At 38.8% G+C, this 17,500-nt stretch overlaps 1 protein-coding gene across 1 annotated transcript; it reads left to right on the top strand.

The window, feature by feature from the left end:
• Positions 1-5,032: 5,032 nt before the first annotated feature.
• Positions 5,033-11,152, top strand: LOC131947153 (mammalian ependymin-related protein 1). The gene is made up of 4 exons (XM_059308262.1): positions 5,033-5,269; positions 8,331-8,449; positions 9,231-9,433; positions 10,508-11,152. The coding sequence occupies exons 1-4, from the start codon at positions 5,063-5,065 to the stop codon at positions 10,750-10,752; spliced, it is 774 nt and encodes a 257-aa protein (XP_059164245.1). The 5' UTR covers positions 5,033-5,062; the 3' UTR covers positions 10,753-11,152.
• Positions 11,153-17,500: the final 6,348 nt, after the last annotated feature.

The following is a 17,500-nucleotide window of genomic DNA, read 5'->3' as shown; positions in this document are numbered from 1 at the left end:
CGTAGAGTAGAACATAATCTCAAACCAGAGAGTGCACACAGTAATGTAATGACGTCATTGGTTCTACATTGAAAAAAAGGAAATGTTGTCTAATCTAAATGGTTTGCGTGAAGATTTTCTTGCATACAATTCTTCGGGTAGGGGCGAAGCCCCACCCCCCGCGTAAGAACGTCTGAGCCCCCCCCCCCCCCCTCCCCAACTCAAAAGAAATTTCCTCATCGATACTCTATAATAAAATTACCGCCTAATTAATGTGTCTAATCTAAAAAGTGGTTTTCTTGCAATGGGACGGTAGACATGTTTTTTTTGGGGGGGGGGGGGGGGGGGGGGTGTGGAGGGGTGGGGGGGGTGTGTGGGGGTGGGGGGGGTGGTGTGTGGGGGGGTGGGTTGGTTTCAGTGTTTCTTTCAGACTTTTTCCTCCCCGGAGAGGGGTGGGGGTACTTGAAATTTTCGGGGGCGGGGGTAGAATTTTCTGGGAGGGGGCGGACACTGGAAAAAGTATATAATTATATTTCGTTGAATGGGACGGTAGACATGCTTTTTTGGGTGGTGGGGGTGGTGGAGGGGTGGGGAGGGGTGGTGTGGGGTGGGGTGGGGGTGGTGTGGGGGGGGGGTGGGGGTGGTGTGTGGGGGGGGGGGTGGTGTGTGGGGGGGGTGGGTTGGTTTCAGTGTTTCTTTCAGACTTTTTCCTCCCCGGAGAGGGGTGGGGGTACTTGAAATTTTCGGGGGCGGGGGTAGAATTTTCTGGGAGGGGGCGGACACTGGAAAAAGTATATAATTATATTTCGTTGAATTGGACGGTAGCCATGTTTTTTTTTTGGGGGGGTGGGGGGTGGGGGGCGGTGTGTGGAGGGGGTGGTGTGTGGGAGTGAGGGGTGGGGGTGGTGTGTGGTGTGTGGTGGGGGTGGGGGTGGTGTGGGGGGGTGGGGGGTAGGGTGGGGGTGGTGTGTGGGGGGGTGGGTTGGTTTTAGTTTAGAGAAAAGAGACAGCACTATCAGCCTAGCGCCCGTTGTACCCTTCCTCAACGGGCCATTTTTCTCGTATATATATATATATATATATATATATATATATATATATATACATATACATATATATATATATATATATATATATATATATATATATATATATATATATGTATATATCTATTATATGAGACCAATTTCGCAACTACGCTGTCTTAGAAGTGTTGATATGGTACAAATCCGATGAACTAGGTCAACGAATGTGCTAAACGCCCATCTGATTAGACCGACGTATCGACGCGATCTCGCGTGGTCTGTAGCACAGATACTTATCACCGTCCCTGTTGATTAGGTTTTCTTCATCTTTGATTAGTTTGTTGGGAATCTGGGACATTAGCTGGACGTAGTGTCGAATCATCGGTGGGTGATGTTTAGTAGAAACTGTATGGTGGAGCAAACTTATTTATACCACAGTAATCTGTTACTTTTCTTCTTCATCTTCGTTCTTAGCTGTAACACTGAAGTGGTTTTCTTTCAACATAATAACGCATTTCATAATAAAGCATTACATAATAAAGCATTACATAATAAAGCATTACATAATAAAGCATTACATGTCAACGTAAGAAAAATTGTCAGTTGACTTCGAGTTGTTGTTGAATCTGCAAGACAGCCGTGATTTTCTTCTTCTTCTTCGTTCTTAATTTTTAGTGTTGGAAGGGATCGAGCCTTATCTGCCAGAGGGTTTGAACTCGATACTTTTTTCGAATTTATCAACCATGAGCTTTTTGTCGACTCGACCACACCTCCAACACAATTAAGTATACGTGTTAACTGGTTATGCGCCATTGAGGCCATTGACTCCGATTTCAGCCTGCTTTTCTTTTTGGATTTGCTTCCATAGCCTTTGTCCAACCAAGAACAAACTACAAGGCAGCAGTTGTTTGATTTTGGTGTTCTCTCTCCTAGAAGAGTGGCTGTCCCCAGCTAACGAGCCTCATCTGCCCGAGGGTTCGAACTCGAGACTTTTCGGTTTAGCAACCATGAGCTTTACCCACTCGATCACTACGACCCCAGCAGGGATTTGATTTTGGAGTTGTGTCCCCTAGATAGGCTACTGACGTCAGCTAACGAGCATCATCTGTCCTGAGGTTAGAACCCGCGACTTTAAGAGTTAGCAACCATGAGCTCTTCCACCTAACACATGGGGCAGGTGAAGTAGAGTTCATCTGTTGCAGATATCTCGGCATATGAAGGGATAGTGGCGCAGACTTGGGTAAGACGTTCAGACGTATGGACTTGTAGCGTAGGACCCGCGACAAATAGCCCTAGACAAGATGAACCCACGAAAACTGCACTTTGTCTCCTATCTCCCTCACCTCACTCTATCTCTCCGCGCTGAGATATCTCGGCCTGGTGCTCCAATCACCTGACGGCGGGGGTCACGTGGTCTGGCTCGTCCAGTGGTTGTTGAGCCGGCGGTGACGACGAGTCAGAGACCATCTTGAGCGTATCTCGCTGATAACGTCTTGATAACGTTTTGATGCCTTGTTGGCATGCGAGGGTCAGGACATGATTGGGCTAGTCGATCAGTATCGATTTTATTGATCTACGCCGATTGAGTTTATTAGATCTTTAATGGATCTTTATTGATTTTATTGCTAAATATCGATCGATTTATTGGATCTTCATTGATTTTATTGGTCTAAATCAATCTATTTAATACAAATCTTTTGCTATTTATTGATTTCTTTTGATCGATTTCATTGGATCTTTTTGATGTTATTGATCTCTTTCGATTGACTATTGGAATTTTACTGATTTTATTGATATAAATCAATTATTTTCTTATCATTTTCTTTTATTGATCTATATTCTATTGATGTACATTAATTTGATTAATCTCCGTCAATACACTGTTTTAAATCAATTTTATAGATCTGTTTAATTATACAGTATCGATCTCTAAAGATTGTTGTAATCCATTAATTTTACTGATCTCTATCGATTTTATTTATTGAAAAAAATTTCAAAACAATTAACACTCAAATATTTGATCACGAAGCGAATTTCTGATTAGCTTACAGCCAGATGCTTAGCGATATCCGTTCTTTAATCAGGGCTAAGGGTTAATGAAGCTTAAGTATTATTAGTGTTAGTGAGTTTAGTTTTGGGTTAATATCAAGGTTAAAGGTTGGGAGTAAATAGCGATATAACAAGAGCAATCATAACGGGAAAATTTTTTCAAAGGGTGGAGAAAGTGGAAGAGGAGGGGGGAATAGGAGAATGAAGGTGGGGGGGGGGGGGTCTGAGGCGATTAAACAGTACCGAAATGACCAATGAAACCCATATGCTATAAAATATTTACACCCAAGGCCTGATTTAACTAAAACATTTTAAACTGTATTTGTAAGTATACCCTGCAACATAGCGTCGAGTCAAATAAAAAAACAGACATCAGATATTTTTTCTACCCTGAAGTTTAGCGGGGGTGGGGGGCACTTGAAACTCTAGGGGCGCACTTAAAATACATGGGGGGGGGGGGTATACGGACAATGCTTTTTTTATTCAAAATATATTTTTCTGGAGGGGTTGGGGATGTTGGCGAATCAGTGCCCTGAATACAGGAAACATATGGTCTAATCGTTTGTGTTTAGTCTACATCCGCAGCTGAAGTTAAAATCTGTACTTGTGGTAAAAAAAAAAAAACTAACAAAAACTAACATCATTAGATGGATGTGTTAATTATCAGCAAGTTAATATCTTGTCACGTGACCAGCTGGCTAATCAAGATTTCGATGTTCATTTTGTCTTTTGATAACGTTTGAAAGTAAAGACAAGAAGTAAAGATTGTAATCGGTGCTTGTGGACAGGGGTGGAGGGTGGGGATGGGGATGGGTGGGTAGGTGGTGAGGGTAAACCGGTGCGCCAGGTGTTTAGACGTAACGCAACTACCTGGGCAGTACGGTATTTAAAACCAGTGTTACCTCCCTTCTCCCCCATGCATACATCGTCACAAATAGTCAGACCCTCAATATACCACCCATATCCCCTATATATAGCAATTTTTTAAAAAAGTGATTTCTTTGTAAAATATTCACTGAACTTGGTGTACATTAGTAGATTTCTATATCACTTAAAAAATATTTTTTATCTATAGAATCTGAATCAATGGCCTGTGTTAAGCTTCAAGTATTACTTCTAATGCAATTGTGTCGTCACCTTTGTGTACGCCCTCTTCACTTCGTTACCATTGTCCGACACCCCCCCCCCCTTTTTTTTTTAGGAGTGTGACGTCGTTTATGGACTACCCCTGTAGAAGTGGTTTGGGATTAGGATGGGTATGGGATAGAGGAGTGGTGGGGATGAAGATGGGATAGGATACAGATAAATATAACTTGGAACAGAGGAGCTGTGGGATATGTCTGATGGTATGACGAATGTGATAAAAATGGGATGGGGAATAGGATAAAAATGGGATAGGATAGGGAATGGGACATACATGGGATAGGGAACGGGATATAAATGAGATGGGGAATGAGATATTGATGGGGTTGGATGAGGAATGATATATACATGGGATGGGATAGAGATGGAGAGACAGAGATGGGATGAGGTGGGGCTGGAACAGAGATACGATGTGTTAGGATAAATGACTGAGGCAGCTTTGAGGTTGTATAAAGATGGGGCGGGGGGGGGGGGGAGCAAAAGCAAAAAAGGGGGTAGGCCTCATAAAGTGGATTATAAGGTGAGAGTGTAACTGACGACAGCGTTTCTTTCATGCATCTCTTGCACCCCCCCCCCCCGCAAAGAAGTTTACTCCCCCCCCTTTTTTTTCCCCCCGAACGAAATAGAATTGATATGGAAATCATATGATTTTACCAGTGCCCCCCCCCCCCCCCCCCAACATTAAAGATACACTGAGGATCAATAACAGTAACGGGTGTTCATCTGTTTAGATACCCACTCCCGTGTTTTACCAAAGTAGATCAAAAGATAACGAGAGCTATCTGTCTTCTTTTTGAGTCAACAGGCCACTTGTGTTTTCATCTTGATTAGCGCCGGTCTTGTGATCGAGTCACAATGAGACCTACATGTGGAGATACAGCGACCACCCCTCATTTTTTGGTCCACTTTACCCCACGGGCTCGGGAACAAAACCAGGGGTGGTCGGTCTGTTGGTCACTCAGCTGTCTGACCGTACACAGAGACCTGACGACATGAAGATCCTGCTGTTGCTCGCTGCCTTGATTGGCATTTGCCTCGCTGCCAGACCTTGCTCTGCTCCATGGGAACTGACGGTAAGACGGATGTGTTAGGGTTTTGTTAGGTTATAGTAGAGTTATAGCTTTGTTTTTGTTATGGCGGGCGTTGCGTTACAGTTGTGTTATGGTTGGTTATAACAATGTAATAGCTGAGTTAGGCATTAATTGTGGTTATGGGCGTTATTGTGCTATAGATTTTATAGCTATGTTATGTTATGTGGTAGTAGTGGTATAGCTTTGTTTTTGTTATGGCGGGCGTTGCGTTACAGATATTTTATGTCGTGGTTGGTTATAACAATGTAATAGTTGGATTATACATTTATTGTCATCATGGGCGGTGTTGTGCTATATTTTTATAGCTTTGTTATAGTTCAGTTATGGTTAAATTAAAGTTGAATTATAGCTTTGGTGTTGTTGTGGACAGTGTTGTGATATAGTTTTTTTATTGTTAGGTTATAGTTAAGTTATTGTTAGTTATAAAATATAATAGTAGAGTTATGGCTTTGGTGATCGTAATGTTTAGTTTTTACAGTTATGTTATGGTTATGTTAAAGTTGATATCTTTATTATAGCTGAGTTATAGGTTTGTTATAGTTGAGTTACAGATTTGCTTTAGTTATATTAAAGCGATGTTGAAGTACATTTATAGCTGTGTTCTAAAGTTATAGTTATGTGCTGTAAATGTAATAGCTAAAGACGTGTTGTGATTGTTGTAATGCCATAGTTGAGTGTTGGTGTTGGGTGTTCTTATAGTTCTTGATGTTGCTGTGTGGTATAGAGTTTAGTGGTTCTGTCAGGGAAATGTTGTGACTCGTGTTAGACCACTGATATGTTCACCACTGTGATAAGTCGAGGAATGGTTGAAAACCACAACTCATAGGTCGAGCCTGTAACCGGTTCTGTGGACCAGTTCTGTGGACCGGTTCTGCTGACCGGTTCTGTAGACCGGTTATGTAGACCGGTTCTCTAGACTGGTTCTGTACAGAGTTTCTTCCAGGCATCTCTTCGGAGGGGCTAAGCCCCCCCGAAATGAAATTTATATAATTTATATAGAAAATATGTACTTTTAACAGTGTCCGCCCCCCCCGAAGAAAGTTTACCGCCCCCCCGAAAATTTCAAGTGCCCCCCCGGAGAAAAAAGTCTGGAAGAAACACTGGTTCTGTAGACTGGTTCTGTAAACTGGTTCTTTAGACCGGTTCTACTGACCGGTTCTGTAGACCGGTTGTGTAGACCGGTTCTGTAGACCGGTTCTGTAGACCGGTTCTGTAGACCGGTTCTGTAGACCGGGACAGTCGATGCCGGCTGCTGGTGCCGGATGTTGACACAGTCAGGTACCGCCGCGTCGGTCACGTGACGTGCGCCATTGTTGACACGCCCAACCACACGCCTCCCCCCCCCCCATTGTGTGGGTGCGGGGCTGACGGTCGCGCACAATGGGATGGCATTTCGACAGGTGATGCACCGGCTCCTGCCCGACCCTGGGGGATGCCGCGGAATTAATTCCTCCTCCCCAGGTGGCGCTTAGTTAATCTCAGTCGTGACGTCATGGCGGCGGTGATCAGATCTATTTATAACTTAGTTTTGGCATGGTACTGTCGTGGGGGGGGGGGGGGGTCACACAGTGTAGGTTGGTTAAAAGTGCTCCATCTCTTCACACCAAGTCCAGATTAAAAAGAAAATTACAACTTCTCTACACAAACACAATTCTCTGTCATCATACCTGGGTAGACGAAGACAACATTAAGTATGTCCATGTGAGCAGGGCTGACTAGATTTTTAAAAAGTAAAGAAATAAAACGTATTAATTGTATAATTCAAAGTAATTAACAATAATGGTTTTTAAAATTAATTATGTTATCCTGATAGTGTTGTGTAAGCATGTGTATATATGTATGTCTACTTAAGATGATTCATAGCTACTTTTGTTATGATACTTCCTTATCCCCCACGCACGATCTTTAGAACTTCGATCGTAGGATTTTAAAAAAAAAATTGATGTGGTTTTTTTCTTTTTAAGACGGTCACATGTAAACCTTGGTATACAAACCAAAGTTCAATGTCTAACATCTGTAAAACAAAATCTTTATCGTGCACGTGATGGTTCGATTTTCTACCACGAAATCAGTCATGCATGTCATACCCTCCCCCTCACCTCACCCACACTGCAACTCCCACTTGAGGGCTGGGGACGGATACACTAAGCCCTCTTGTAGTGCCGAGACGAGAAACGCTAGTGTGACGTCATTAGCCACCGCTAATCCGTTAATCCCGCGAGCCGATAAGTAGCGATACAGTAAAACTTGAGAGGAGGGGAGGGGAGGTAAAAGGTGCTCTTGAACTTACTCACGTGCTGAGTTTAGGTGGGGAGAGTTGGGAGACAGGGAGTATGGCAGGGTGGGACGTTCAGGGGGGGGGATAAAGTGAAGTGGGATATATATATATATATATATATATATATATATATATATATATATATATATATATATATATATATATATATATATATATATATATATATATATATATCTGTCTTTTTGTTTCACTTTTACTGTATTGGTGCCCATCAAAATTGTTTTTTTACTCTATCCCATCGCTCACACAAACGCAAACAACAGAAGATGAGGCCGGGCACTATGTCTAAACTAGGAAACAGTTTTACAGTAAATTTATCTCTGTGTTCTTTTCTTGCCTTACAAGTCGGCTTTTTATCTTAACCATACACGAATCATGTAACGCGTTCTTGGCGTGTGTATCTCTTAGTGACGTGGCAGTCATTCAGTCTGTGGATATCTTTACATACCGCGAGATAGTTGAATCGTGCGTACTGGATATATATATATATATATATATATATATATATATATATATATATATATATATATATATATATATATATATATATATATATATATATATACATACATATATATTAGAATTTGTGTTATCTTGTGATAAGTATTTTCAGCAAAATGTTCCTTTAATTATCATATTCTTTCTATAAGGATTGATAGAGTTTCCTTTGTAGCGGGTTGTCATCGAATTACGGAGACACAACAATGTGATTCATATTTTTATAAATGTGTCGGTACTTCACAGTTCCGGGCCTCCCGACACGACCAGGCCGACACCTACTACAGAAGGTACTACGTAGAGTATGACAGGCCAAACCAGAGAGTCGCCATGTTCGAGGAGTCTTTCAGTGGAGGCACTAGGGAGTAAGTTGGTCTTCCATACTTTTAATGTACGAGGGAATACTTTCATCTTCCATACTTTTTATGTTGCACTAAAAAGTAAATTGGGCTTCCACACCTTGAATGGGGCACTAGGGAGTAAGTTGGTCTTCCAGACTTTTTATATTGTACTTTGGAGTAAGTTGGTCTTTTGGTCTTTCATACTTTTATCTCTTTATGTTGTATTAGCGAGTAAGCAGGTCTCCCATACTTTTAATGTACTAGGGAATAATTTTTTTTAGCTGAATGCTTTGAGGGTGAGGGCATTGATATTAACGAAATATTAGCTATACTTGTCCTATCAGCTTTAACCACATAATTTACCCAATCAACGCTTTGAGCTAATTGAGAAAAACATAACTCCTATCAACGGGTTAGATGAAGGCCTTAAACAATAACTTTAAATCATGTTCCAAGCATCACAAACTACCTATGTTTCCAGAAACTTATGAAGGAATTTTAAATAAATGACTAAAATAAATCATCTTTTCCTTTTTTTTTTGTGCCCAAGACACATGGGGTCGCTACAGAAAGCTCCCTCCATTTGTGTCAGTCACCGGCAATTTTCCTGGCAGTCCCCCATGACAGCCCTGCCTCTGCCAGCTGCTTACCTGCTGTGTGACTCCAATACTTCCTTGCTTTTTTTTTCCTTTCGAAATAAATGCTGCACACGAATGCCCTACAGTTATACGAGTTCTAGTCCACCGACGTCAAAATAATTGAGTTCTAATGAACTGAGCTAACTAAATGTCCCCTTGTTTCCCAGGATCCGTGAGTTCCTATTTCTCCACTACATCGACACCGGGTTCGAGTACGACTTCAGACTGAAGAACTGCACCCGCTTCAGGACCGGCCCCTTCCGCCCCTTCGAGGTCCCCTATAACTCCACCTACGAGGGGTCCTTCCAAGTTGGAGGGCCAGGAGAGGACTTCACCGTGGACTCATGGTCTGACCGCATCCCCACCAGACGTGAGTAGAATGTTCTAGATATAGGGGGGGGGGATGACTTGAAGTTGTGAGTGGTCGAGGGTTAGCGCGATTCCTCCTTAACCTGATGGTTCGGTTCTGAAACATTTATCTGCTTACAGGGATTTCTATTCCTATTAGTGCTTAAAATTGGACATCTAGTCAGAGACGTATTTTCTGTTATACTTTATATTTATAGTTATACTTAATTTATTCAATGCTTTAGTTATGGCTTGTAAGAGAACACATGTTCCAGTGAGGCTAATAAAAGTAAAAAAGATCATTTTCCGAACCTGATGTACGTGCGCAATAATATTTATTCGCACCAACGTATATTGAGAACATACATCATAACACGGTCCTTGGGGCAAGTGAAGTAGAGTTCATCTGATCAACACTATGCCCAGCCGCCTTTACTTTCCCTAACGTGAGTAAGGTACCATTCAGAGATAGGTGGAATCAAGGACGTTCTACTAACTTGACCCTGGATTCAAACTCGAGACTTTCGGGTTAGTAGTCTAGTGCTCTACCTCTAGGACATGCCTAAAGCTCACAGGGCTAGTAAGAGAACAACTCATGTGTTTGATGTTCTAATCACGTCACGTGTAGAACAATGAACGTAGGTTATTGTGTATGGCTTGGACAGGGAGCAGAGGGTGATCTTACATAGGCGGTGTTTACATACACATAAATACATGGGGCGAGGTTGGGGAGGGGTGATATGAAATGAGGAGAGGTTGGTCTTCATTGGGTGGTATTTAAACACCAATAAATACATGAGGCTAGGTTGGGATGATATGATTTGGGATTAGTTTCATGATAATTTAAGAGAAAATTTACTATTTAAAAAATATTTTTAACCAACATACATGTTTTCAATTGTTAAACATACAACACTTTTGACGAAGTTAAGAATTAGACTACATTACTCTATATTCTGTTTGATTTTAACGTAAATATTGGCGCAAAATTGGGAGTAGACCTTTGAAGATATTTCGTTCCTCAATATACCAAGCACGTTTTTTTTTTACTATTTATAATTTGCCCCAAATGACCCAATATTTATCTGGCCACCAGGTGAAAATTGGCTTGGAGAGTTCTCCCTGAGGAACTGCTACCCCATCAGCCAATTCCTGGTCGACACCACCAACTTCAACAGGACCTCCATCTCCCACTTCTTCGACACCGTGCAGGGCATTGTCAACCCCAACGACTTCGACGTCCCAACAGAGTGCACACGTCTGCCACCAGACTCCTTCGCCCCCATCTCAGAACAGGCTCTTAGGGCAAGGGCAATGTATGCAGGAACCTTCGATTTATAAATATTAGAGTGATTTCCCTTTAAAAATAATTCCAAACAGTTAGTACCTTTTTGTAACGAACTATGCATCGGAATTAACAATTTGATCGTTAGTTTGAAATATAAAATGGTGCAAGCTGTGAGGAAATTGTAACTGTTTGTAGCTTAAAAATATAAACATTAAAATAATGTATTTTTGTTTCATTTTGTTGAAAGATTTTTTTTATATCGCTGCGTCTCACCAGTCTTTCAGGCTAAATGCAGGTTAGGGGGGACAACCAGTTTCTGGCTTCAACCTTACTTGCTTTACCGTATAGTGTTATTCATTTTATTGCCTCCCTTGTTTGGAAAACAAAACAGAGTTTATTCTATTAGTTAAAGAGTGTTTAAAAATGTAACAATAAATTAGTTTCTTGTAAACATGCAGCTTGTTAAGTCCGTTTTATGCGTTTATATGAAAGTGATACATACATACACACATACACACTCACATTCTTTATATATATATATATATATATATATATATATATATATATATATATATATATATATATATATATTTATATCACTATACATTTGTATATATGTCTAGAACGTGTAGATTTGCCGCTTGAATATTAAAACTACAAACCTACAAACCACAGCACATAAAATAGCGTTTCAAAGGTATTGAGCATTTTCAGAATATCTAAACTTAAAGCAATTATTCAAACGATGACACATTTTACTTTTATCTTACTGGATAATCGATGTTTATGAAATGTACTCTAAGACCCCTTTCCTTTAAAAATCATTCCTAAACACAGTACATAACAAATATAAAACATCATTTTTTTTTCTTTTTAACTCTTTTCATGTACAAATCCCAAACCTAGAGAATTTTTTTTTTAAATTGCTACGTGTACGAGATTATATTTTCTCTCGGACTTGGAAACTAAAAAAAACGCCAGGCTTGTGACGTCATTAAGCGGCGCGGCACTCTTGGCACCACTTTAACTTCCTGCTTGTAAAGACTGATTCAAAACGAGGCTCACAAACAAAGCTACACTGTGATCAAAGCGGAGTAGCAAATATCTTCTGGCTTACGTTCTAGTGGCTGGTTATTTGCTCCTTGCATTTTTGTTTTCTCTATTCCTTAAAAAAACCCATTTCAATTTCTTTTTTTTTCTTCAGAAAAAATAAATATACATGTATTTTGTTTTTTAAGTATTCATATAAACGCTTTTATTTTTCACATTTGCTTGAGAAGTTTCTTTAAGCTTTTATTTATCTTAAGCACGTCTTTGTTTAGTTAGCCTTTTGTATATACAACCTGTATTCCCCAAACCCACGTACACCCGCCCCTTAAGCTTAATTGCTTCCTGAATATAATTTAAACTTTACCTACGACTTGTTTACCAATCATCCATACCTAGTTGTTGCTATTGTCTTAACCAGCTTTCAGTGGCGTAACCATACAGCAAGGGGGGAGGGGGTTCTTTTTAAACCCCCTTGAGTTTTTATATTTGTACATCATATAATGTGACACCCGGGGTGGAGCCCTCCTCCCCCCCCATAGCTGCGCCACTGGTATAACAAAGCACTGAATAAGCTGATAGTAACGCGAGTACTGGGTGGTTTGTGATGAGTTGTTTGTAGGCCGTACCGTGCAATACTCATGAGACGCTGCAATGCCAGTTGCTTTCAAACGTGTGTACATAGGTCGTCTGCTTGTTGTCTGCTAGTCGTCTGGGAGAAACGTCTGCTTGTCGCCTGCTTGTCGTCTGCTTGTAGCCTGGGAGATTATGTTTTTTTTTTGTCGATTTTATTTCTCTTTTAACTTTTCGTTCATTTTGTCTCAATAATTTTATAGATTACCATTTGTTTAAAGATTTTTTTTTCAGTTATTTAACTTAATTATTTATCTTTTTAATTTAAATAAATGCAGACTCTATAAGTTTGGGCGAGCCATTGAAACAAAGATTTTTTAAAAATTTCATATAATTATACAATTTTCATTAAAAAATAAATGTTCGTTTTTTTTTTCTTTAATTTTTTCAAGTTTCATTGTGAGGGACTTAACTCTTAATTCTGATAAATCCATTGGTTAAAATGAGTTGTCTTTCTTGTATTAATACTTCCATTCATTAAATCATGTGATAAAATTGTCCAATAATTTTATCGGTATTCCGCAAGTGCCAATCTGTAAATAGTATAAAACTGTGTGAAATAAAATTACAATTTTGTAATGGTTGGTTTATTCTTTGTTTATTTCAGATGAAAGGTTGAATAAGTTATTTCCGTTATCAATTAATTAAGACATTAATTATACTTTTTTTTAGCAACCCATGCTTATTGCTCTGCTTTATATATCTGCTTACCCTTACTTTAAAAGCTTTGCTTTTTAAATTTGCAGACAAGAACGACAACCGAAACTTACTTGTGATTGTTTGAGTTGTCTCTCTTATCTGTTTTGTTCCACGCATAGTACTCATTCGAGTTTTGCTGCTAAATCTATAACAATATTGAATCACGAGTTTTTGTTTTTATAAAAGCATCAAAAATTGTTTTCGATTAGACAGTTCTGCTAAGGGTTTTATATAATTATCTGTGGGAACATCCCCTTCCTCCTTAACTCAACATAAGCCGAACCCTTATCACAAACGTGACTTATTTTTGTGTCCTATTCCTGATTTCTAGTGGTTTGTCGAACTCGCTAGCTGCTTCACCACCATCTTCCTTTAGCTGGTGGTACACTACAGCGGCTAACTTTAATTCATTGGAGATACAAGCACAGTAATCAATTTACGATTTACCAACCATCTATATCTACATCAATTTACCCACCAATGGCACAAACATCAACACGATTTACCAACCAACGTCACCAACATCAATACGATTTACCCACCAACATCAACACGATTTACCAACCAACGTCACCAACATCAACACGATTTACCAACCAACGTCACCAACATCAATACGATTTACCCACCAACATCAACACGATTTACCAACCAACGTCACCAACATCAACACGATTTACCAACCAACGTCACCAACATCAACACGATTTACCAACCAACGTCACCAACATCAATACGATTTACCCACCAACATCAACACGATTTACCAACCAACGTCACCAACATCAACACGATTTACCAACCAACGTCACCAACATCAACACGATTTACCAACCAACGTCACCAACATCAACACGATTTACCCACCAACATCAACACGATTTACCAACCAACGTCACCAACATCAATACGATTTACCCACCAACATCAACACGATTTACCCACCAACATCAACACGATTTACCAACCAACGTCACCAACATCAACACGATTTACCCACCAATGTCACCAACATTAACACAATTTACCAACAAATGTCACCACCAACATTAACACGATTTACCAACAAATGTCACCACCAACATCAGCACGATTTACCAACAAATGTCACCACCAACATTAACACGATTTACCCACCAACATCAGCACACAAACTACCCAACAACATCAGCACACAAACTACCCACCAACAACACACAAACTACCCAACAACATCAACACACAAACTAACCACCAACATCAGCACACAAACTACCCACCAACAACACACAAACTACCCAACAACATCAGCACACAAACTACCCAACAACATCAGCACACAAACTACCCACCAACAACACACAAACTACCCACCAACATCAACACACAAACTACCCACCAACAACACACAAACTACCCAACAACATCAGCACACAAACTACCCAACAACATCAGCACACAAACTACCCACCAACAACACACAAACTACCCACCAACAACACACAAACTACCCAACAACATCAACACACAAACTACCCACCAACATCAACACACAAACTACCCACCAACATCAACACACAAACTAACCACCAACATCAACACACAAACTACCCACCAACATCAACACACAAACTAACCACCAACATCAGCACACAAACTACCCACCAACATCAACACACAAACTAACCACCAACATCAACATACAAACTAACCACCAACATCAACATACAAACTAACCACCAACATCAACATACAAACTAACCACCAACATCAACACACAAACTACCCACCAACATCAACACACAAACTAACCACCAACATCAACACACAAACTACCCACCAACATCAACACACAAACTACCCACCAACATCAGCACACAAACTACCCACCAACATCAACACACAAACTAACCACCAACATCAACACACAAACTAACCACCAACATCAGCACACAAACTACCCACCAACATCAACACACAAACTAACCACCAACATCAACACACAAACTACCCACCAACATCAACACACAAACTAACCACCAACATCAACATACAAACTACCCACCAACATCAACACACAAACTAACCACCAACATCAACATACAAACTAACCACCAACATCAACACACAAACTACCCACCAACAACATACAAACTAACCACCAACATCAACATACAAACTAACCACCAACATCAGCACACAAACTACCCACCAACATCAACATACAAACTAACCACCAACATCAACATACAAACTAACCACCAACATCAGCACACAAACTACCCACCAACATCAACACACAAACTAACCACCAACATCAACATACAAACTAACCACCAACATCAACATACAAACTAACCACCAACATCAACATACAAACTAACCACCAACATCAGCACACAAACTACCCACCAACATCAACATACAAACTAACCACCAACATCAACATACAAACTAACCACCAACATCAACATACAAACTAACCACCAACATCAACATACAAACTAACCACCAACATCAGCACACAAACTACCCACCAACATCAACATACAAACTACCCACCAACATCAACATACAAACTAACCACCAACATCAACATACAAACTAACCACCAACATCAACATACAAACTAACCACCAACATCAACATACAAACTAACCACCAACATCAGCACACAAACTACCCACCAACATCAACATACAAACTAACCACCAACATCAGCACACAAACTACCCACCAACATATGCCTTACAAGCACAGTAAATAACACACTATATCCCCAAATCCCCATATCCCCATATCCCCCATAATGACCACTGAACTTTCGAGTAAATTATTTAAAACTATCAAAAACCTCGTGATATCTAGAACGGCTGGTTATGATTTAATCATTTGGGCACATTTCAGAATAAGGTTGAATATTTGAAAAGAAAAAGCGTAGAACCACGATGTTAGGCAGTGATGTTAAACAGTTTCCATGAATCGTGCAGCACAGATGTCTTTCTGATGAAAAAAAAATACTTTCTTTATAAATACAGAATCATCATACTCTCTGTGTGTGTGTGTGTGTGTGTGTGTGTGTGTGTGTGTGTGTGGAGAGAGGGAGAGACTGGTGTGGGTGTTTGATACAGGGGAAACATCTGACTATATATAGTCACGGTACTGTGTGGGCAGAGAGAGGGGGGTGGTGTGGAGGGTTGTCTGATACATGGGCAACATCTGGGTCTTATCAACTTATTGCCCAGTCTTCATTTCAGTAATCTAATCTTCTAATTAACATACAACTAACATTTAATTACAACTAACATTTAATCACAACTAACTTTTAATTACAACTAACACACAACTAACATTTAATTACAACTAACATACAACTAACATTTAATTACAACTAACATACAACTAACATTTACCCACAACTAACATACAACTAACATTTAGTTACAACTAACATACAACTAACATTTAATTACAACTAACACACAACTAACATTAAATTACAACTAACACACAACTAACATTAAATTACAACTAACAAACAACTAACATACAACTAACATTTTATTACAACTAACATACAACTAAGATACAACTAACATTTTATTACATTTTATTACAACTAACATACAACTAACATTTACCTACAACTAACATTTAATTATAACTAACATACAACTAACATTTACCCACAACTAACATTTAATTACAACTAACACACAACTAACATATGTATATGTATATGTATATGTATATGTATATGTATATGTATATGTATATGTATATGTATATGTATATGTATATGTATATGTATATGTATATGTATATGTATATGTATATGTATATGTATATGTATATGTATATGTATATGTATATGTATATGTATATGTATATGTATATGTATATGTATATGTATATGTATATGTATATGTATATGTATATGTATATGTATATGTATATGTATATGTATATGTATATGTATATGTATATGTATATGTATATGTATATGTATATGTATATGTATATGTATATGTATATGTATATGTATATGTATATGTATATGTATATGTATATGTATATGTATATGTATATGTATATGTATATGTATATGTATATGTATATGTATATGTATATGTATATGTATATGTATATGTATATGTATATGTATATGTATATGTATATGTATATGTATATGTATATGTATATGTATATGTATATGTATATGTATATGTATATGTATATGTATATGTATATGTATATGTATATGTATATGTATATGTATATGTATATGTATATGTATATGTATATGTATATGTATATGTATATGTATATGTATATGTATATGTATATGTATATGTATATGTATATGTATATGTATATGTATATGTATATGTATATGTATATGTATATGTATATGTATATGTATATGTATATGTATATGTATAT

This window comes from Physella acuta, unplaced genomic scaffold (genome assembly GCF_028476545.2).
Source record: "Physella acuta isolate Inbredline_101_S28 unplaced genomic scaffold, ASM2847654v3 ptg000585l, whole genome shotgun sequence".
Classification (NCBI taxonomy): domain Eukaryota; kingdom Metazoa; phylum Mollusca; class Gastropoda; family Physidae; genus Physella; species Physella acuta.
Note: the sequence above shows the minus strand (reverse complement) of the source record. Positions and strands in the feature narration are given on the sequence as shown.